This window comes from Clinocottus analis, unplaced genomic scaffold (genome assembly GCF_023055335.1).
Source record: "Clinocottus analis isolate CAN_PGR_092001 unplaced genomic scaffold, fCliAna1.0.p SCAF_5, whole genome shotgun sequence".
Taxonomy (NCBI): Eukaryota; Metazoa; Chordata; class Actinopteri; order Perciformes; family Cottidae; genus Clinocottus; species Clinocottus analis.
Window position 1 is genome coordinate 21,149,667 of NW_027176207.1, and position 22,009 is coordinate 21,171,675.

At 44.5% G+C, this 22,009-nt stretch overlaps 2 protein-coding genes across 3 annotated transcripts in view; one reads left to right on the plus strand and one right to left on the minus strand.

The window, feature by feature from the left end:
- The window catches only part of syne2b (spectrin repeat containing, nuclear envelope 2b), a 36,799-nt gene extending 36,791 nt beyond the window's left edge, over positions 1 to 8 (minus strand). Inside the window, exon 1 of the mRNA XM_068600185.1 lies at positions 5 to 8. Coding sequence (XP_068456286.1) covers positions 5 to 8 — 4 coding nt within the window. The remainder of the gene's footprint in view (positions 1 to 4) is intronic.
- Positions 9 to 9,738: 9,730 nt separating this feature from the next.
- On the plus strand, positions 9,739 to 13,814 carry gphb5 (glycoprotein hormone subunit beta 5). Of its 2 annotated transcripts, XM_068600817.1 has the most exons (4): positions 9,776 to 9,841; positions 10,526 to 11,586; positions 12,064 to 12,256; positions 13,451 to 13,814. In XM_068600817.1, the coding sequence occupies exons 2-4, from the start codon at positions 11,552 to 11,554 to the stop codon at positions 13,640 to 13,642; spliced, it is 420 nt and encodes a 139-aa protein (XP_068456918.1). In that variant the 5' UTR covers positions 9,776 to 9,841; positions 10,526 to 11,551; the 3' UTR covers positions 13,643 to 13,814. The 2 variants fall into 2 exon arrangements, with proteins under 2 accessions (XP_068456916.1, XP_068456918.1); XM_068600815.1 differs by having other exon boundaries at positions 9,739 to 11,586.
- The last annotated feature ends 8,195 nt before the right edge of the window (positions 13,815 to 22,009 follow it).

Sequence of the window (22,009 nt, forward strand, 5' to 3'; positions counted from 1 at the left end):
TCACCCATGCTGGGATCGCTCCTGCTGACTCAGCAGGGAATGTTCTCAGGTAAACAAACTGTGGTGCATGTCAGTCTAAACCGAGCTCCTCTTATCTATCTCTCTAAACGTTGCAGATCCATGAAGGAAAAACATTAGTTTGAGAGCAATTTCAGTCTAACCAGCGAACTGTCCACATTTCAAGCCTGCAGGTGAGATCAGCGAGGCTCCGCCTCTTTTAAATCTCACTCGTGAAGGATTCAGGCCTGCTGAAACAAGACCTGCAACAAGCTCGTTCTCCTGCGGCCTTCTGGGTAATTTATGCTTCATTAGCTGGAAAATGTGGGTCAAATTCAAATGTCAGAATGCTGCGAATATGTGGATCTCTTACCTGGTTTACCCGATGACATCATGCGACCTAATTTATGACTAGGACTGAGACAATCAGAGGTGATGTGATGTTTGAGAGCAAATTCAGTCCAACCAGCTGCATTCTCTCTCCTGACCACCAGGGGGCGACTCCTCTGGTTGTATAGAAGTCTATGCTCCATGTGTTAAAGCTGCATTCTCTCTCCTGACCACCAGGGGGCGACTCCTCTGGTTGTATAGAAGTCTATGCTTCATGTGTTAAAGCTGCATTCTCTCTCCTGACCACCAGGGGGCGACTCCTCTGGTTGTATAGAAGTCTATGCTTCATGTGTTAAAGCGGCATTCTCCATGAGTTTATGTCTCAATCTCTAGTTTCAAGTCTTCTTCTATACAGCACGATGTGCATTTAGTAAATTACGTTCATTCAGAGTCAAACAGACCATAAAGCATGGGACGCTTTAGGGGCGGGGCTACAAGGTGATTGACAGACGTATACGACATCAACCCTCATCAGTCTAGATATGGTCACTTCTTGTTTGACAATCAGAATTGGGCCATGACCTTTGACCTCCCAACGCAAATCAGTTCCTCCTTTGGATCAGACGGACAAACCGAAAACATTCGCTCAACTGTTTTTAACAATCTGAAAGATGTCTGCTTCCTCCTCTTTGGCGTTCAGTGATAACTGCAGCTGTGTTTTTGTGGATCTAACTTCCAAACTTTCTCGTTGGTACTACTGTCGATGCAAAGGCTTTCACCAATGAGCCACAGGCTCAAGCACTATTGTGTGACATCATGAAACGTGATGATGAACAATATTATTATTATCGGAGTGGTCTCAACCTGGTACAAAAGGTTTGAAGTCTCCGTAAAGCATCACATGTTCGCTCCCTATAAGACTAGAAATGACGCAGACGACCTTCTGCATCCTTCTATCCGCTTTGACACGGATAATCATTTCATGAGCATTGCTTTATAAAAGCCACATTACGTGTCCTGAGGAGAATGCGTCGCTGATGCCAACGCTCTTTATTGACGTTTTTTCGTCATGACCACTTGAAATAACACAAAACAAGACTTTCCCAGTCTTGTTTTCTCTTTAACTGGCTGGCTCCTCGTGGAGGCGTCAGGACGACGTCATCCATTCGGACGAGTTGAGAATTACATAGCTTTTTTACAACTCTTTAATAACAATAAAAACACTGTGTTTTAAGTGTGCGGAGGAAATGTGGGCAGTCATGTGCCCTCGTATAAAAACTACACAACCTAAAGGCATCTGTTGGTGCAGACGGTGTCACGCCAGCTGGCCGGGGGCTGAACAACGCTCCAAAGTCAAGGGGATGGATTCCACTGGTGCCCACGAGTCTCCCCGCTGCACACGTCCTTATGCAAAAACCATGCAGGTTATTTTTGCCTGCAGTATAACATTTGTATGTGTATTTAAATATTTCAGTTTTGCAGTTATCGAGTCATAAATCAAAGTAGAGATAGAATATTAAATCATCCAGGACAGTATATGTTACTATAATTATGTCAGGAAGTCATTTGAATTTATTGCTTTTTATCTTTTTTTGTAATGTGTTGTTTTGTCCCAAAAAAATTGAGAAAAATGTGCATTAAATTGCGTGATATGTCTGACCAACAGTCCATAACCCGAAGACATTCAGTCTTCAAATGACTGGAGACTGAGTTAACAACTAAGTTTAATATTTTTAATGTGAAAATTGCATTAAACAGTTAATTTAAAACTCGAATAAGTAATAAGTTCCACTATTAATCATTAGGAACAACAGCTATGAGTGGACGAATCATTCTGATATTTGAAGTTTTATAAAGTTGGAATTCAAAATCGTATCGATAAAGTGACAGAAGCCAACTTGTAATATTGAGATCTGATCATTATTATTATGATATTTTATTATTAGGCAGTGAGACCAGTCAGGCATCGTCTCCTCCCTCCGGACGGCTGTTTATAAAATGACTCACGTCTCTCCGAGGGAGGCTCAGTTTAAGTGGATTGAGACGATCGTGACCTCAAAATAAATACAAAAAAAGTGCCGACAGTGAAGCGGGGCGGAGCCATCAAGCTGCTGCGCTGAGTGAGACGCCTCACCGAGGCTTAGCGGTTATTATGTTGTCACAGTAACCAGGATAAAGACATCGAAATCGAGACGCAGTTGCATGACCTCAGTCTTCTCTCGCGGGGCCAAGAACCAACGAGCCGCTGGCGCTCCGCTCGGCCGGTTGAAGCTGATCAGCGTATGAAATCAGCTCTTTTAAAAACCAATATGGACTCTGGAAAAGACTAACGTTGAAGACACTGACCCTGCAGCAGCATGTGGACGTTGTCGATGTCCAGGGGGATGGACCCCCGCTCCACCACGTCATCTCCGTAGCACAGGTCTGACGACATGCTGGCTCACCCGCGGCCTCCCGGCAGCATGGCACCCACGCTGAGGGACGAGACACAGGAAGGGTTATTCAGGGGGGATCCGGGTGGCCGCGACCACAACAGCAGACGAAACATCACGGAAATAACTTCAGAGCCAAGCCAGACTCACATTAAGCACAATAAGCTAACGTTGACGTCTGCACCATTTGAGACTTTGCATATGAAAGCATGCATGAGACAATAAGGCGATAAGGCTCCATGGCTCTCAGGACATGTTATTCTGACGCGAGCTACCGAAAGAAAGAAAGCAAAACGTGACCGACAGATGGAGCGAGTAGACCAATCTGAAGACGGTTCATTTCATATTGTTTATTCAACAGAGAGCTCGCACAAGACATGCTGCATGTGTCGTCATGTCATCATCATCATTATCATCATCATAACAACAATTATGGAAAATCTCCTGGCATTGCAGCTTTTAATCTTCTGCCCCCACAGAACAGGCCAAATATAACTTGTTTTAATCAAACACACGTGCAGCCGAGTGCCAGGATGTAAACTGCTTTTGTGGAAAAGAAAGAAAAAAAAGTCTTTAAAACAGCAACAAAAGGGTCGAGACCATTGTCACGGTGAACCGACACGGATCACACCAAAAAAGGAAAAAGCTTGAAAACTCCAGGAGACTTTGAGTCGAGTGGAAAGAGAAAGAAAAAAAAAAGAAAAGCTGAGAACTTTTCCAACAAACGAGCAGAAACACCTCGAAAAACACAGTCTGGGGGGCGAGTTCATCATCTTTTCTGGAGCAATGACGGTGCTGTCAGTTTACTGAAGGGTGCCGGGCTGTGTTTTCTTTCCCTGGGATATGAATAACTGAACTGAGAGGAAAACGTGTGACATTTAGACATCTTTCCAAAATGCGCCTGCCTAAACAAATCAGATGGAAAAGAACATGAAAAAGAAGGCGCCTCTGATTTGAGCAGAAAGTTTCTTTCCTCTCTCCTTCCTTTCTGCTGATTACGAACACACGACTGACAGCTCAGGAGAGCGGACAGGTGAGGGAGGCTAAAATAAAACAGTGGAGGCGGCGCATACGTGTCGGGAGCAAATGTCAGAGCGGCTCAAACCGGGAGCTGCTGGTTTTGTTTCCACGCTCGTGAGCCGGTCCTCATTCAACCCGGTCACACGGTTTGACGTCTTCTTCAGCTTCATGTCGTCCTCACTTCCTGTCGCATTGAAACAAAAACTCATCACTCTGACGGTGTACAACCCACCAAGTGTTTCACAATTCAATAAAAACAAGATGCATCTGGATCCAGAAGTGTGTTAACAGGTAAAGACAGAGATGCAAAGTGTCTTTTATTGAAATCCGACTTTGTAAAGTGTACTTATCAACGATCTAGTGAAACGTTACGGTCGTGACGGCGAGGCGACAGGGTTTATGTAATTACATAAACTTAACGGTAAGTTACATTTTTTCTGAGTTCATCGAACTCTTCCCACAATGCTTTGCTGTATTTCAGCAATTTAAATGAAGCAAATCAACGCTGTGGCTCTGGAGATCCTTTAGGAAACATCACCTGACTTGTTTCGTCTCTTTTCTTGTCCCATAATGGCCGCCGCGGGTCTCCGCGTGCAAATCAGCACCAGAGGTCCGGTTAAAGGTTCAAGGACGCGGCGGGCAAAGTTTCAGTCTTTTGCTGAACTCTCTTATTGAAGAAGTGCCCGTAACACAGAATGGTCCATGAATAGTTCATACACAGGTGTTGTATCGCAGGGAATCAGATGAGCGATCACCAAAACCTTTCAACTTCAAAAAAAAAGGAAACATAAACAAGATCAAGGAGCAGGATGTTGTAATGCGGTCGGTCTGCTGTGTGCAGCTGCTGCCAGTAACTAGTAAACACCTGATTACAGATCAAATGAGTCAAATCGCTGGCAAATATTTCAACTTCTTATTAATCAAATTAAATCCTTTACACCTGTCCTTCAGGAGCAGTGAAACCAAACCAGGAGGTCGTGGGATACGACCAAACATGCCGCTGCTCCACCTCGACACCGGCGGCCTGCAGAGGGGAACACGTGAGAGGAGCGGACGCCGTGAACGCATGCACGCGAACACGCGTTGGGTACGGGGGGGGTTTGAACCCCCGAGAGCACCCGATGGTATCTGAGCTATCCCAAGGCCTCATGTCAGCTGCTGACGGAGGGGGGCGGGGACAGAGGAGAGAGGAAGAGTGAAAGAGAGGAAGAGTGAAAGAGAGGAAGGGGGTTACAAGTCAGGACGTGAGGGGTTTCACTTTTTTTCCCTGGCGTTCCCGAGATCAGATCTGGATTGAACTGAGCTCCCATCAGTCAGACCACATGCCGATGAAGGCCTGGCTCGCTGAGAGAGGTGTGGACAGCGTGTCACACGATCAAGTCTCATCATCATCATCTTCGTCCCAGGACAACAAAGGACCGGAAGAGGAAAACTCAACATTTTCTGATTTCGCAGCTTCAAAATAAAAGCTTTTTGGAGCGGCTGGGTCTTGGCAGAGGTCTTCGCCCAGCGAGTGCACGCCTTCCAGCTGGTAATGTTTTGTTTGTGTTTGGACGACAATAACACAAGCAACAACATGGAGGGATGAAGCCAGCCAGGTGAAGACAGATGAAAAGAGGAAGGTGAAGGGACAAAGAAGAGAAGCTCGTTAGAAATAGACGTAAGGGGCGTTTCAACAAGACGACTATTCGAGTGAGAGACAGAGGAGAATGAACCCCGGAGAGCGAGTCAAAGTCACGAGTCTCTCCGGTCAGCTCTAATTGTGGCAGCGAGGCCGAGGGCAGCGAGGCACGGGGCTCACTGTTGTGGAAAAAGCCCCGGGAGGGGGAACGACACCAGCACCCAAAACTGTTCAAATGTATATTCATGCAGGTGTGCTTCCAGTGTAAGGCGCACACTGTGTTTACAGCACTAATCTGAGGGGGGGAGGGGCGATGCATTCAAATCGACGTGTCGGTCACACCTGCAAAGCTGCAGCAGTCAGCTGGGTCAGCGGTCCGGATTAACACCAGCAGGCTGACAGCAGCTACAGGTGTCGTGTTGTCGTGTTTGTTGTGTGGATTGCAATAAAGGCGGGTACCACAGAAAGTTCTCCACCATGTCTACACGCACCGATCCTCGAACTAATCTTCCTCTCCAGGCGCTTAAAGAATGAAATGCAAGTAGAGGGAACAGACTGATGCTAGAAAGTACAACTTCTTCAAGAAAGTTAAACTACAAAGTGCTATCAGTAAGAGACATTAAAGTGCTGCTAAAGTGCTACTCTCTTTACTCAAATACGAACGCTACGACGTCCACAGTCGTGGAAACCACATCCACCACGACGACAACTACTTCCTCCACCGATAACAACTCTCACTCTCTCTTTCTGAATGTCTTTGTATCTCTGGGCTGTAAATCATTAGCGTGTCACACACACACACACTGTGTTCCCCAGACACACCCTGGAAGATGTGACAGTGAAAAAAGGGAGAGGCAATCTCTGCTTTTATTTCCCTGTAACCACAACACAGACGTGAGCGTTGGACTCGCAGGTGCACATTTTAGACGTGCAGGACATCTGGACGTTACCATGAGCTTCACTGAGACACATCCTGGGTGAGCGTTGCACAAACAAGCATCCGTCTGTAAAGATAGAGACTATGCTTTGTGCCGTTTCTCACCCCTTTCTTCGGATGGATTCTCACAATTATTCACACACACAAAAACGAAGTGTCACATGCATTCAGGAGAGGCAGGAGTTGGCCTCTCCTGAATGCTCTTGATTCACACCTTCTTGGCCCTTGCGGCCTGCTGCTCCAACCTTTTGGGCCGGGCCTGTCACCAGATCTCCACCCGGTCATCAAACCAGGTCACGGCACCGCGCACGGCGCGCCGCACTTCTAATCCGGCGCTCTTAGCACAATGACTGTCAGGGTCACGACGACCACCGTCTGCATAGGTGGGTTGTGTCAATGTTGTCCGTCTGCGTTGGCAGCTGGGAGGCGTGGAATAATCGAGCTTACGAAGGAACCGTCTCAACGGCTTCTCTGGACCGAACACAACTTCTGAACCACAGAGCCAAAGACGCGTGCACAGAACACAACACAGGTCCATCGGGGGACTCCGGCTGAACCTTTTACAACCGAGCAATGGTTACACAGACACTGTAAGCTTTAAAAATCAGAGGATCTCAGAGGGAGGATCCAGTGTGGACGGCTGTCCTGCTACAATGAGCCCCATCTCTTAAGTGACCTGGTAAAACATCCTTTTTTGGAGTTTGAAATCAGCAACATGATGTATCTGAGTAGAAAAGGCTGGAAGAGACACAATACAACCACAAAGAGACTCAAGACAACTACAAAGAGACACAAGATGGCTATAGAGACACAAAATAACCACAAAAAAGAGACATATCATACACAAAGAGACACAAACAACTACAAAGACACACAAAATGACAACAAAGAGACACAATACGACCAAAAAGAGAAACAAAACATCTACAAAGAGACACAAAACGACCACAAAGAGACACAAAACAACTACAAATAGACACAAAACAACCACAAAGAAAGACAATATGTCTATGGAGACACAATGTGACCGCAAATATACACAAGATGACAGACAGACAAATAAAAACAACAACAAAAAGACACAACATGACTCTAAGAGTCTAAACAGCTATAAAGTGTGTCTTACACACTTTTTATCTCACTTTTGGAGTTTAAAATCAGCACCATCATGTCTCTGAGAAGAAAAGACTGGAAGCCAAACAAAAAAAACCCTCAGTCACTATTAGATAAGTGATTCCTAATTCCTCAAACAGCAGCTTGGGACTTGTGGTGGTTCCTCCTGTCTCTACGTTCCTGTCAAAAGCACTCATGTAACAAAGCGGGAAGCAAGTGATTGTGTGTGTAATAATCTATTATTACATACGTGTCATTAACATCTCATTACTCCTAATACACATGACCCTCGTATCACTGTTGTATATTATTATAAGTGCTACAAAGTGCCTCCCCCTGTGGCTGCAGGAATGTGAGATAGTGAAGCTGTTATGAGGCCGTCTGCAGCCAGAAATAGCAGCAGGGAACACGTGTGTACGGCTGCTTTCAGATCAGTTCAGCTGAGCCGTGTAATGAGTCCTTGAGGAAGAACAGAGGACTTTTTTTTAAATTTGATTTAATAACGCAGCTAACAAGCGGCCGCCCTGCAGCTTTAACAAGACTGCACTGAAGGAATCAGGGTTTGAAAAGAAGTATCAGTTACAGCTGGATTGTGTAAAACCTCCCCCGCAAATAACAAGAGCCGATGCATGCTTTACAGCTGCAGGGGCCGTGGAAGTAAACACAACAGGTAGAGAAGCGTTCCCCATGTACTTACATGCAGCGGTGGGTCAAGCTTTGTGGGGATGGAAGCTGCAACGCAGATGTAGCTCCGGTGCAGTGAATAATGAGGTCCAATGTGGAGAAACAGGTTTTGCTGTGTAGTGGTTGGTGCTGCTGCTGGTGTTGGAGGTGAAACCCGAAGCGCAGTTTGACAGATCCGCAGTCCGCTGAGCTGCAGAGGCCGAGGCGGACTGTCACCGGAGAGGCCGGAGCCATACCGCTGCCGAGCGAGGGAAAAAATATCTAAATATACTAAATATAGAAACCAGTCAGGGTTCAACGCACACACACACACACACACACAGGCCCCAGCTCCAGTTTGGCACTGGTGGCTGTCGGGGCGAAAAGTCACAGCCCCGACAAGCGCAAGTGTAACCCGAAGTTTAATGTCAGCTCAAGTGAACCTGGAACCCGGAAACCTGAATGCAACCACGTCCTCTCCTTCATTCATACAGATTACTGACTGAGTGCATTTAATGTTGATACTATAATTAGCTTTAAAAAAACAAAATAAAAAAATAGTTGGCCCAGTTAACTGAATACACGTAATGTTAGAAGTAAACTTTTCTCATTTTCTGGTTGTTCACGCACGCAGTAGCTCACTAACTAACGTTAGCCTTTAGCTAACTTGTTAACTAGCTAGCTAACGTTCGCCGACCGGAAGTGGGTACACTTGGCCTAAAGCCGTTTAAATGAGCAACAGAACGACAACAAAAAAGGTCTATAATCAATATGTCCACTCAAATAATACAAATGGTTCACTAATGAACCTATACCAACCAGTGCTTTTCTTCTGATCGTTCAAGAGGATCCATGTCGACCTTTTTTAAGGGGTGAAAAATGTTAGCTAGCTAGCTAGTAATTTTGTCAGCTAGCTAGTAATTTTCTCAGCTAGCTAGTGATTTTGTTAGCTAGCTAGTAATTTTATTAGCTCGTGATTCATGTTAGTAACATAAAATATTTTAATATATTCACATCATTTATTGTTTATATATGAATGTTCTATTTTAGATATAAATATTTGAAATAGAATAAGAAAGAAAGAATGACAGAATAATATAAAAAGAAAAAAATATTCAAGCTCTATTAATTAGTAAAATATTGCACCTTTTAGATTTTAAATTTGTGTATTTCATTAACAATATAACAAAAATTCATTAAAAAAAATATTTATAAAGTTAAATAATTCTCCTGTAAAATTTCTGGGAGTTATACATTCATACAGGAAGGAAGTATTGCATTTCAAGCTGAAACTATACGAAAAAAATAATTAAATGATGTTTAGTGCTGTAATATTAACTATTTATCCAAAACGTTTGCCCTTTGATCCCATTGTGCCCGAGACTGCTAAGGAGCTGACACAGAGGTCAAAGTTCACACAGTCTGGTTCAACAGTTCAGAAAGCATGCAGCTCCAGTGTTTTGACGTCATGATGAGTATTTTTGCAAAGTAAATAGCCGCTCATAAAAAGCATCCAAGAGTTGTCAAAAAGATCAACAACAAATGAGAAAAAACGGCTTAATAATAATAATAATAATAATTAATAATAATAATAAATACAGAAGATAAAGGCAGGAGATGGTAAAATGTGTGGTCGAGCATTTAAAGTTTTCGTGCAGTGAAGTCATCTACAGGTGCAGCAACAGGAGCACTGTGTGTATCACATGGTGTCGTCTTTGAAGGTCTCAGGTGAGTATCAATACTACAAGTGAGCACCAGAGGTCAGCACAGCATCATGATACTGCTAATGTTTTAGTCTTCAATGATATGTTTGTTCAGCATTATGTTTCATGATAAGCAGTTTAGTATTACTGGCATCTTGGACGGCAGTGGTTTGAGATTTATTTACCTTTAGGTAACAAGTAAAGTTGTAAAGCCGTAAACTGCTAAAGGTTTGAACATTTACAGTGCAATGACAAGTGAGCACAGTTCTCCAGATGAAGATAGTGTGACATGGTCAGGAGCTCCAGAACAAGCTACTCAGTGGACCTTAAGAGGGTGAATGTATAACTGATCGGGCCTACTGGGCACCAAGCCAGGGACCCATAGTGTCAGTGACACAAAAATACATGCAGAGAGACTCACAACGAACATAAAGAGACACACAATATCTACAAAGAGACACAATACAACCACAAAGAGACTCAAGATGACTACAAAGAGACACAATGGCTATAGAGACACAAGACAACCACAACTAGACACAAATCAAACACAAAGCGACTTAAGATGACTACAAAGAGACACAAAACAACTATAAAGCCACACAAAACAACCACAAAGAGACACAAAAATGAAGCTGTGTTTTTTTGGCCGCCCGATGGACCGACAGTTTTCTGAGAAAGGCGACCATGTTGTTTCTTTTCTTGTCAGCTCACAATTCGGCATCGGGGCTTTCCTCGTCGAGTTTTCAATCGATGACACGCGTCCTGCGGCTACCCAGACTGCACCTTGTTCAGCGAGGGCCTCCAGAGGGGCTGGTCCTCCCCCCACTGAGAGGAGCGGGAACCCTCCCCCCTGCCCCTGGCTCATCCTCCTCTTTTTCCTCTAATCTAACTTTAATTGCTTGGCTCGAACTTTCAAATTTACTTTAAAAAAAAAGATTCATTTCCCGAAGTACTTGAGAGCAGTTCTGCTCCGCCGGCTCCGCCCGCTGCCCGAGGGCCTCCTGGCACGGAGGGTAATTTCTTGATGAGGCGCTTACTCACCCAAATCAATTATTCCCCTTTTATTCACACCACATCTTCCTCCTCGCCCTCATCCTCCTCTTTGCCCTCCTTGTCCTTCCCCTCCTCGTCCTCCTGTTCCTCCTCTTCTCGTCGTCGTCGTCTTCCTCCAGCTCCTGTCATCTCCTCCTGACACATCCATCCTGCTCCCCCCCCCCCCCACCTGTGGCTTTAATCGTGCCGTAATCGCCAGCTTTCTCTGTGAGGAAATATCAGCGGCAAAAGTGTGAGACAGAGCGGCGAGATGAGGCGTAAAGTGTTGGAGCTCAGGGGTGAAGTCATCACAGCCGGCGTGTGAGAACAGGAGTCGGGTCTGACTGCGGAGCCGGCTAATTGAGCTCGGATGAGTGAGTAGACACAAGTAGGCTCTGTGCTCCAGTATGGAGCGGCGCCCTCATTTCCGAGTGGACGAGTACGAACAAAAGGCCCGGCTCTTTCCCCCTTAATCAAGCTAATGGAGTGGGAACAAGTCGATGGGGAGAACAACAGGTAGATCGACAGGTCGAAAGGGCCTCCGGGAAGACGCGAGAGGATAAAAAGCTCCAGCTCGTCCTGTCAGATCCACCAGCAGGGGGGTTGCGGTCTAAGGAGCATTCAGGGACGAGTACTGCAGAGGAGTAGTATACCACTGGTACACGGTACCTCTTGTATTTGTACTGTGGATAGTTCACACATGGAGATGACCCAGCAGAGAAAGACGTCACAGTGGTGAGTGAACGCTGCTTTTCTGCTTCATATGGAGGCATGTTCTTTGTTGTCTTTCCCCAAAGGCTGTTTCCAAGGTCAAGATTGGACTCGGCCTCTAAAACACACGCGGACAAGAAGTCCTCGACTATTTAATTGTATTTACGTGCCCTTTTATGTTTCTTTTGCACTTTGTCTTTTGATGTTTAGTCGCTGAAGTGCTGCACAAATACAAATAAACATGCCTCGCCTTATTTAAAAAAAAATAAAAGTGAGCATTTAATGGTCAATCTGTTGTGGAAGACCCACATGTTGACGTGACCACAGCTCCTGAAGGCATCTTTCAGTTTGCATAAAGAAACTTGTGCAGACCTTGTGCGAGAGGACCGGTGGTGGATTAAGACTCCTTCACGGCGACATGACAGACCAGAGTGTGAGGAAGGAAGTGGTTTGAGAAGCGCCTTCATTTTCCCATGTAACTCCATCGTTCTCCCCCTCCAGGAGGCTCGGCCTGCTGCTGCTGCTGCTCTGCGTCTCTCTGCAGCCGGTCTGCCTCCGCCGGGCGGCCGCCGTCAGCCTGCGGCGCTTCGTCGGCTGCGCAGTCCGGGAGTTCACCTTCCTGGCCAGGAAGCCCGGCTGCAGGGGGCTGCACGTCACCACCGACGCCTGCTGGGGGCGCTGTGAGACCTGGGAGGTGAGCAGGGTGGAGAGGGGGAGGGGCTACTGTACACAGAGAGGACAGGAGGAGGGGCTACTGTACACACAGAGGAGAGTGGGAGGGGCTACTGTACACTGAGATGAGAGTGGGAGGAGCTACTGTACACAGCGGACAGGAAGAGGCGCTGCTATACACAGATATGAGAGTGGGAGGGGCTACTGTACACAGAGAGGAGAGTGGGAGGAGCTACTGTACACTTACTTAGAGGACACAACTTTACATACTGTTTGCATCCGCAGGAGAAGATTAAATGTGCAGTCAGAGAGTCAAATACTCACAAATACTGTACATAGGAGGACAGGAGGACAGGAGGAGGAGGAGAGGATGACAAGGGGAGAAGGACAGGAGGACAAGAGGAGGAGGACAGGAGGGAGATGGAAGACATTGCAGCAGTTGAAGGGTTTTCTCTCTTCATCCTGACTGCAAAGAAAAGGAAACGCTGTGAAATCTCTGGTTTCCATCGGCTGCATTGTGCCGCTGACAGGCGGCATCAGGAGGCTCATGACTCCTCTCCCCGCTTTGTTATTGCGCCGGCGCTGGAGCTCTGATACTCTGCTGGATTCCCCCTCGGGGAGGACACTCATCCGCCTGTCTGCACCCACAGGGAGGTCAGGACGGGCGGGGTCACAGGACGCTCTCCGGTCACTACCCTGGATCACAACCAGGTTACGAGAGAGGACTCTAAACCGCTGCAGCCGCACAAACCAGATTAAAACATGACACAAAGCGCCTGCTGGTCCACCGTGTGCCAATTAAGATGAGCTTAACAAGAGACTCCGTTTCAGAAATGGAAAGTCTAATAACGGGGATTTGTTTCCACGGCTGGGTCACGGTGACACCGGGGAAGTTTTGCACCACTTGGGGCTCTGAAGTTTAGCTTCTGTATTTAAGTAGTTGTGTATTTACCAGGAACAGAGTTAGCCAGAGCGCTAGTGTTAGCCAGGGAGCTAGTGTTAGCCAGATAGTTAGTGTTAGCCAGGGAGCTAGTGTTAGCCAGATAGTTAGTGTCAGCCAGAGAGCTAGTGTTAGCCAGAGAGCTAGCGTCCAGGTTATGACGGTTTAGTGGCCTGAAGCCCTCGAGCTGTGAACCTTTAAACATCGGCCACAACAAAGCATCCTCCACGTCTTCACTGTCCTGAAGGTGATGTGTGTGTCTGTTTGCGTGAGCAGAAGCCCGTCCTGGACCCTCCCTTCATCGAGTCCCACCAGCGGGTCTGCACCTACAACGAGACGCGCCTGGTCTCCGTGAAGCTGCCCGGCTGCCTGCCGGGCGTGGAGCCCACCTTCACCTACCCCGTGGCCCTGAGGTGCGACTGCGGGGTGTGTGTGACCAGCACCACCGAGTGTGTGACATCTGTCTGAGTGTGTGACATCTGTCTCACCAGCACCACAGTGTGTAACAATCTTTGTTTATGTTTTTTTCGTCTTTTCTATTAACTACTTTTTAGAAATGTAATAAAATCTGATTTTTTTATGATAGATATTGTTCATTAAACAATTGTTGAATAATATGGTTGATTAGGTCACTTTTACTCCCCAGAATGTTGTCAGTTTAAAACTCACAGATGTGTTTCTAAACTAAAATAAACAATAAACTGTTGACACAAACATGCAATTTGTTTTTAATTTGCTGATTTTTTAAATGCATATTTTATATTGTTCTGAATTGAGCTGCTGCTAGTTGTTTACCCCCACTGGTCTACTCGGAGGTCAAAGGTCAGGTTGCAGAACAACGTCCCTGCAGCTCGTCCAGATTCAGTCGAGGTTCTCCGTCAGAGAACCCTAGAACCTGCAGAACCGTCTCTGAGAGGACATTTAAAAGTATGAAGTCTCCAACTTCCTGCAGCGCCTTTTCTCTTTGAAACAAAGCAATTAGAGTCTCTCTGACGCGCTCGCTTTATGGTGACGACCTGCGAGTCCTGAGTGCTGATTACCTCGCCGACCGGCGCTCAGAGGCCGGAGCGCTGAGTCATCGCTGAGCGCTCAACGTGTCGGGAACAGGTTGGTTTAGAGTCACAGGAGCTGCAGGGCTCTGCTCCCACCGGAGACCTTCACTTGTTCTCCCCCATCAGCATGACTCTCATCCCACAAAAATTAAATAACAAACAAAACAGTCAAGAGAACTGTTGCGTTTATTTTTAATATTAGGCGAAAATTGAATCAAACAGTCTGGTGCATATTGAGCAGCGTATCTTTTGTTTTCGCTGCCTTTTTATCATAATTTTCTATTATTGTCTTCTTCTGTTTGCGAGCGCTGACGTCCAAAATGTGACCGTAAAGGTCCTGAACTGTATATGTGACGACCCCCATGCTTATATATTATAATGTCAATGTAATTATACCTGAAGGATGTATCAGTGGGAGTGTAACTACATGAAATAAATCATAATAATATATTTAAAACTATGTCTCTAAGGGCAATTTATCAAATTATTTGCATTTTCTTGTCTATTTTCTTCTTTTGTTTCTCAAAATTACATTTAATCCTTTTTTAACTGACTTTATTTTCCTGTTTAATTTGTTTTTTTTAAAATAAATTGGGTAAAGCATGTCTGATTTTCCTGCAGCAGAACAGACTTTGCACCACGTCGTGTAAATAATGTTTCTTCTTTTTTCATTAACCGCAAAACTAACCAGCAATCACTCGGATTAATGAAGTAAAAAGTCCAATATTTCCTTTAGAAATGACGCAGATTCGTCTGCTTTCTTCAGAAACTAATAAAGAAGTTGTTACGTTATTGCTTTCCATTATTCTTTCCATGATCCCACAGCTGAAGCGAGTTCATCACTCCAGCTTCACCCCGCCGCCTGCGTCACATGACGCGCCGGTGATGAAGGCGATGAAGCTCAAAAGGCGGCGCGGCGTCCTCGTGGGAAATCTCACCCAGCAGAGCCGCGGAAGCTTCTTCGTCCTCACAGATCCTCCTTCCTCATCCTTCTTCATCCTCACGCGCCTGCAGCACCCGGCTGTATAATTCATGATCCCGGGTTGGTTCCTGCCCGGCGCCTCAGGGCAGCGGAGGGGAAGCTGCTCTTAACCGGCACTTCACCGGTGAGGGCAGAAGGAAACTGACCCGTCTTAGTGACCGAGACTTTACGGTAGTGGCCGGTTTTTAGGATCGGTCCAAATGCTTCAAATGGATGTATTTCAGACGTGTAACTGCCAGAATGAAATGATGCTAGATAGCAGAAGCCGCTCTACTTCCACACAGAAATCAACCGAAAAAGACAAATATTTGTTGGATCACACATGATTTTAAAGAAACTTGTCAAGAAACTTGTCAAGAAAGACACAACTTGCTGTCGCTTTGTCGTAGGACCATTTATTTAGTCTCTAGTTTCCCGCGAGGTAAGTCGACAACATGGCCGTTAGCGTGGCTCGCAAGCTAGCTAGCTACCTAATTTAGCTCGCTTTATTTTACCTGATGTTTTATATCAGGAAAGCAAGTTTATTCTGGAGAATAAACGATCCTAAAAGCTGCATTCTCTCTCCTGACCACCAGGGGGCGACTCCTCAGGTTGTATAGAAGTCTATGCTTCATGTGTTAGAGCTGCATTCTCTCTCCTGACCACCAGGGGGCGACTCCTCAGGTTGTATAGAAGTATATGCTTCATGTGTTAGAGCTGCATTCTCTCCTGACCACCAGGGGGCGACTCCTCAGGTTGTATAGAAGTATATGCTTCATGTGTTAGAGCTGCATTCTCTCTCCTGACCACCAGGGGGCGACTCCTCAGGTTGTATAGAAGTCTATGCTTCATGTGTTAGAGCTGCATTCTCTCTCCTGACCACCAGGGGGCGAGTCCTCTGGTTGTATAGAAGTCTTTGCTTCATGTGTTAAAGTTTTTTTTACCTGTTTCCATAGAGACAAAAGAGGGGAAAACGAGGGACTATGACTGGTTTGAAGCAATAAGGAAAGAAAGAATGAATGCATGTAAAGATAAACTCCTTTCCCTCTGAATATATGAGTCATTGTTTCTCCCTCTGAGCCCCCAGAGGACGTCGTAGACCTCAGGTTAGGAACCTCTGTGGACGGCTTCACGGCCCAGCTCTCCAGCTGAAGGAGGAAGTGGTAAAATCAGGAAGGATGAGGGCAGCGGGTGTCATCTCAGTGACTCTCCTGTCAGGGTGGTTGAAGATAATGGAAGTCTCAGGAGAGCCGAGTGTCCAGACAGCTAACCTCTCCTCTGCTTCTCATTTTAACCTCCTTTTTCTCCTCACCCTTGAAGGCTTCTCGAGCGCTCACACAGACTGCTGCTTCTTTACTTCCCTCTTTATAGCACAATACAATAAGGCTCTGTTCTGCTCCAAAACACAAAGCAGTTTATATATACATACATACATACACACATACATACATACATACATACATACATACATACATACATATATATATATATATATATATATATATATATATATATATATATATATATATATATATATATATATATTTATATATACGTTTTCTTACTAAGTGGAGTGTAATGGTGATGAGGCTTTAGATCCTGCTTTGATTCCTCCTCCTCTTGATGATGTAATCTACCGAAATCAGACACATGTCCTTCCATGTAAGCAACAGAGCGAGACACTGTAAACACACACACACACACACACACACACTAACACACGCGCACAAACGAGAGTCACGACTACATGCAATTATGCAAACCCTGCCTTGTCACATTTACACATACATTATATTATAATATCATGCACACACACACACACACACACACACACACACACACACACACACACAATACTTCTCTCTCCTGCCCGGATACACACACTCTTACTGTGTGTATCTGTTTCTGAATAAAAAACGTGCAGTTATTTCAATCAAATGACGACAATTACCATAAACACAGGACTTAGAGAAAAGTACTGATTTTAATTGTCGCCACAAAACAAAAACGTTCATTTATAACAAACCACAAAACACTTTATATTTTACTTTGAATACATTCTTGATTGTATTTGTCTCGTTTGTTCTGCAGCCCACATGTCTGAATGTTTGCCCACCAATTAAGTTTATACATTTTTGATTATTGACTACGGTCCCTTCAGAGAACAGCCAAGAGTCTCCTGTTAAAGCTGCATTCTCTCTCCTGACCACCAGGGGGCGACTCCTCTGGTTGTATAGAAGTCTATGCTTCATGTGTTAAAGCTGCATTCTCTCTCCTGACCACCAGGGGGCGACTCCTCTGGTTGTATAGAAGTCTATGCTTCATGTATTAAAGCTGCATTCTCTCTCCTGACCACCAGGGGGCGACTCCTCTGGGTGTATAGAAGTCTATGCTTCATGTGTTAAAGCTGCATTCTCTCTCCTGACCACCAGGGGGCGACTCCTCTGGTTGTATAGAAGTCTATGCTTCATGTGTTAAAGCTGCATTCTCTCTCCTGACCACCAGGGGGCGACTCCTCTGGTTGTATAGAAGTCTATGCTTCATGTATTAAAGCTGCATTCTCTCTCCTGACCACCAGGGGGCGACTCCTCTGGGTGTATAGAAGTCTATGCTTCATGTGTTAAAGCTGCATTCTCTCTCCTGACCACCAGGGGGCGACTCCTCTGGTTGTATAGAAGTCTATGCTTCATGTGTTAAAGCTGAATTCTCTCCATCCATTCTCTCAGGACTGCACTTCTTCTTCTCCTTCTCCTTCTTCTCCTTCTTCTTCTTCTTCTTCTTCTTCTTCTTCTTCTCCTTCTTCTTCTTCTTCTTCTTCTTCTTCTTCTTCTTCTTCTTCTCCTTCTTCTTCTTCTTCTTCTTCTTCTTCTTCTTCTCCTTCTTCTTCTTCTTCTTCTTCTTCTTCTTCTTCTTCTTCTTCTTCTTCTTCTTCTTCTTCTTCTTCTTCTTCTCCTTCTTCTTCTTCTTCTTCTTCTCCTCCTCCTCCAGGGAGGTGGAGCTGGTTTGTCCTCTGGAGACCGAGGCGGATTATTTTCTTCTGAGCGCTCAGCCTCATCTTCTCAATGTGCAGATTCATTTTGGAATATAAGGAGCAAGAGTCCAGGAGGAGACATTTCCCTGTTAGACGGTCCAATTTTCCAACGGCCTCAAAACTGATTTTTTTTTTTGCACGAGATAATTAAAAGGTTGTTATATAAGCTTTCGGCCCACTGCTCCCTCCACTGATGTGGCCAGCAGCTGTGGGGGTTGTGGGGACTGAAGGTTCCAGTCTGGAGCAAAACCCGTTTCATCCTCACGAAGCTCTGAAGGGCAAAGCGCTGCGATATCAAAGCAGCCGACACATCAAGACGTTCCAGCGCCTCCTAACAGACTTTCAAGGGACAACATTTGCGTTTTTAAATATATTTTATTATTCTCAAAGCAGCTGGCGCTCAAGCCAACCCCATAAAGATCAGATGAGGCATTTTTTTTAAAAACTTTTCCCTCATTTGTTTTGATGAAGCTTTTTATTCATGTTGTAAAAGTCCTTTCTATATTTCAACGCGTCACGCTTCTCCCCGGGCTCAGGCTCGCTCTGATGCTGGTGGTGCGACTGCCTCAGGGTGGATATGCTCAGCAGAGCCTTCTCCTCCTTTCAGGTGGCTCCTATGCACTAACTGGATGGAAGACTGGGGCTGTCCCAGTTTGGGTCTGACGAAGTGGGACGGCGGCGTATTGACGACTCGCTGTGTTTTGCATATTTGATGCGAGAGTTGTATTAATATGTAATGTGTGTGCGAGTGTTTCCTGGCTGCAGCGCGGCAACAACAGCGATGTGTTTCACTGATCTTACCTCATCTTTTGGTGCGTGAAGTTTTTTTCCGACTGTGTCTTTATTTTCATCCACTTCAATTAGCATTTTTGGACCATTCCTCTCACCACATCACGTGCAAAATACGTTCTTTTTCAACTTTGTGCAATATTACACTTCAATTTCATTTGCAGTAAAACTTTCTTCTTTATATATCTTTGACAATATCTTTAACTCAATATTACTTTTATATTTTAGGTTCCACAAGACTCTGTTGTTATTATCATTATGTATCTTCTAATACAGTTAGCTTCTAGTTTCTGTTAGCGTAGAGTTAGCTGACGGTCAGCTTCTAGTTCCTGTTAGCATAAAGTTAGCTGGCAGTTAGCTTCTAGTTCCTGTTAGCTGACATTTAGCTTCTAGTTCCTACTAGCATAGTTAGCTGACATTTGTGCAATATTACACTTCAATTTCACGTGCAATAAAACTTTTTACTACTTTTTCAAACTCAATATTACTTTTACATTTTAGTTTCCATAAGACTGCGTTCTTATTATCACTTTTCATCTTTGTTTTTGTATTTTACTTTTTCTAATTCAGTAGAATTGCTGTATTTTATTTATTTACCTTACTCTATATGGATATTCTATCGTATTCATCAATGTCAGTATTATTTATTTTACACACAATATTTGTTATTCTTTTGTTTATATGTTTTGTGCTATTTTTCTGTTGTAGAATAAAAATGGGAATATGTCATTCATGGGAACAGAAATTACGGATGGAGACATTCTTGATAAAAAAAAATACCCTGAAAAAAATCTAAAATAATCAATAGTTCTTGACTTTCTTTGGGCAACAAACAGCAAAATGCCCCTCGTGGAAAGATGGAAGCCGGATCGATGAAGAATTGCAGGAACTTTCCGTGTCACTTTTCTTTTCGCTTCATTGAATCTCGCTCTCCTTCAGGAAGTCCTTTCTTTGTCTCCCTGAAGAGTAAACAGACTGTTATATTATGTTATTTATATATTTATATGAGTCAGAGCCTCAGTGTTCAGCTTCTCTGCATGAATACCTTTTCCAACTGGACAACATCAATATTTCTTAACGGCTCTCTTTGCATTTCCTGTTGCAATGTTTCTTAACTCTTGTGCATCGGTTAGAAATATCTGCTCAGATGTCCTGATACATTTTAATGTATTTGACGCTAACTGTCAGCTAACTATGCAAACAGGAACTAGAAGTGTCACCTAACTACGCTAATAGGAACTAGAAGCTAGCTGTCAGCTAACAGGAACTAGAAGCTAGCTGTCAGCTAACAGGAACTAGAAGCTAGCTGTCAGCTAACAGGAACTAGAAGCTAGCTGTCAGCTAACAGGAACTAGAAGCCAGCTGTCAGCTAACAGGAACTAGAAGCCAGCTGTCAGCTAACAGGAACTAGAAGCTAGCTGTCAGCTAACAGGAACTGGAAGCTAACTGTCAGCTAACAAGAACTAGAAGCTAACTGTCAGCTGACTACACTAATAGGAACGAGAAGCTAACTGTCAGCTAACAGGAACTGGAAGCTAACTGTCAGCTGACTATGCTAACAGGAACTGGAAGCTAACTATCAGCTAACAGGGACTAGAAGCTAGCTGTCAGCTAACAGGAACTAGAAGCTAACTGTCAGCTGACTACACTAATAGGAACGAGAAGCTAACTGTCAGCTAACAGGAACTAGAAGCTAACTGTCAGCTGACTACACTAATAGGAACGAGAAGCTAACTGTCAGCTAACAGGGACTAGAAGCTTACTGTCAGCTAAAAGGAACTAGAAGCTAACAGACACAAAAAAGCTAATTGCCATATAATTATGGCAATTATTTCCTGCTTTCATTTATTGTAATTGGTCCCATAACTACAACATATTATCTACAACATTAAAACGTTGTTCCTCTGTTTGTCGTGAGTAAACCGCAGCAGATTTCATCCTTAGAATCAAAATATATATCTCAGAGACTTTCTGAAGAGGGAGAAACTCTCCCGAGAAGGTGAAATTAAATATGTGTCATTAATCTTTCATCTTAAATTACCTCCGAGTTCCTTTTGAATGAAATCTCATTCTCCCTCCTTTTGATAACTCCCTCATCATAAAATGAGTCATCCAGCCGAATCTGCACCGAGAACAACACGATGAATCATAATAAGTTTGAAAAGCGGCCGCTTCATCAGGCGGCGGGAGAAAAGGACCAGATTTGTTTTAAAGTTTGAATCCTGCATTTAAAAAAAGCAGCAAAAGCTTTTAAAAAATATATATATTTATTGCTATTTTGACTGAACAGGAAACAATGATAAGAGAAAATACTTTGCACATCAAATTTCCTAAATGAGATTTTTGAAGATGAATTTAATCAGTATTTCCTGCCTAAAGTTTACCATATAACCTGTATTTTACCACAAGTCCTCGTGGATTATCTCCCTGAAGTGTGAGTGATTCCCACAGAGACGCACAACATCTGGATTGACACTAAAAAGAAACAATTCTGCAGTAAATTGGCTTCAAAAGCACCTTCACGTCGACAGCGCCTGCAGAGAGAGAAACGCTTTCCCACCGGCAGCAATTAAATATGTTTTCCAGGGAGGATGTGTCGGCTCGTCCCGAGCTGACGGGTGTCAGTTTGGGTAAAAGAGTGCGTCGTCTCCTCTCCATCCCAGAGACTCTAATGGGGATAAGCAGCGACGATATGTGTCCAGGCAGATCTGCAGGTGGAGCCTTGACGAGCTGATTCCTCCTCTGTTTCCTCTCCTCTCTCTCTCTCTCTCTCTCTCTCTCTCTCTCTCTCTCTCTCTCTCTCTCCGATGACTCTGCTGTCTGCCACTAATTGACGGTGAAGATTCAAAACGTTTCTATTAGCCGGACAGATTAATGGATACAAAGACGAGCAGTTAATTGCTACACTGATAAGAAAACATAACCATATTTTTAAAACAGAAATAATAGCAATAGAAATAGAAATAGACGCTCACAGGTCGTCCAAACTGTCAAAGGATCTT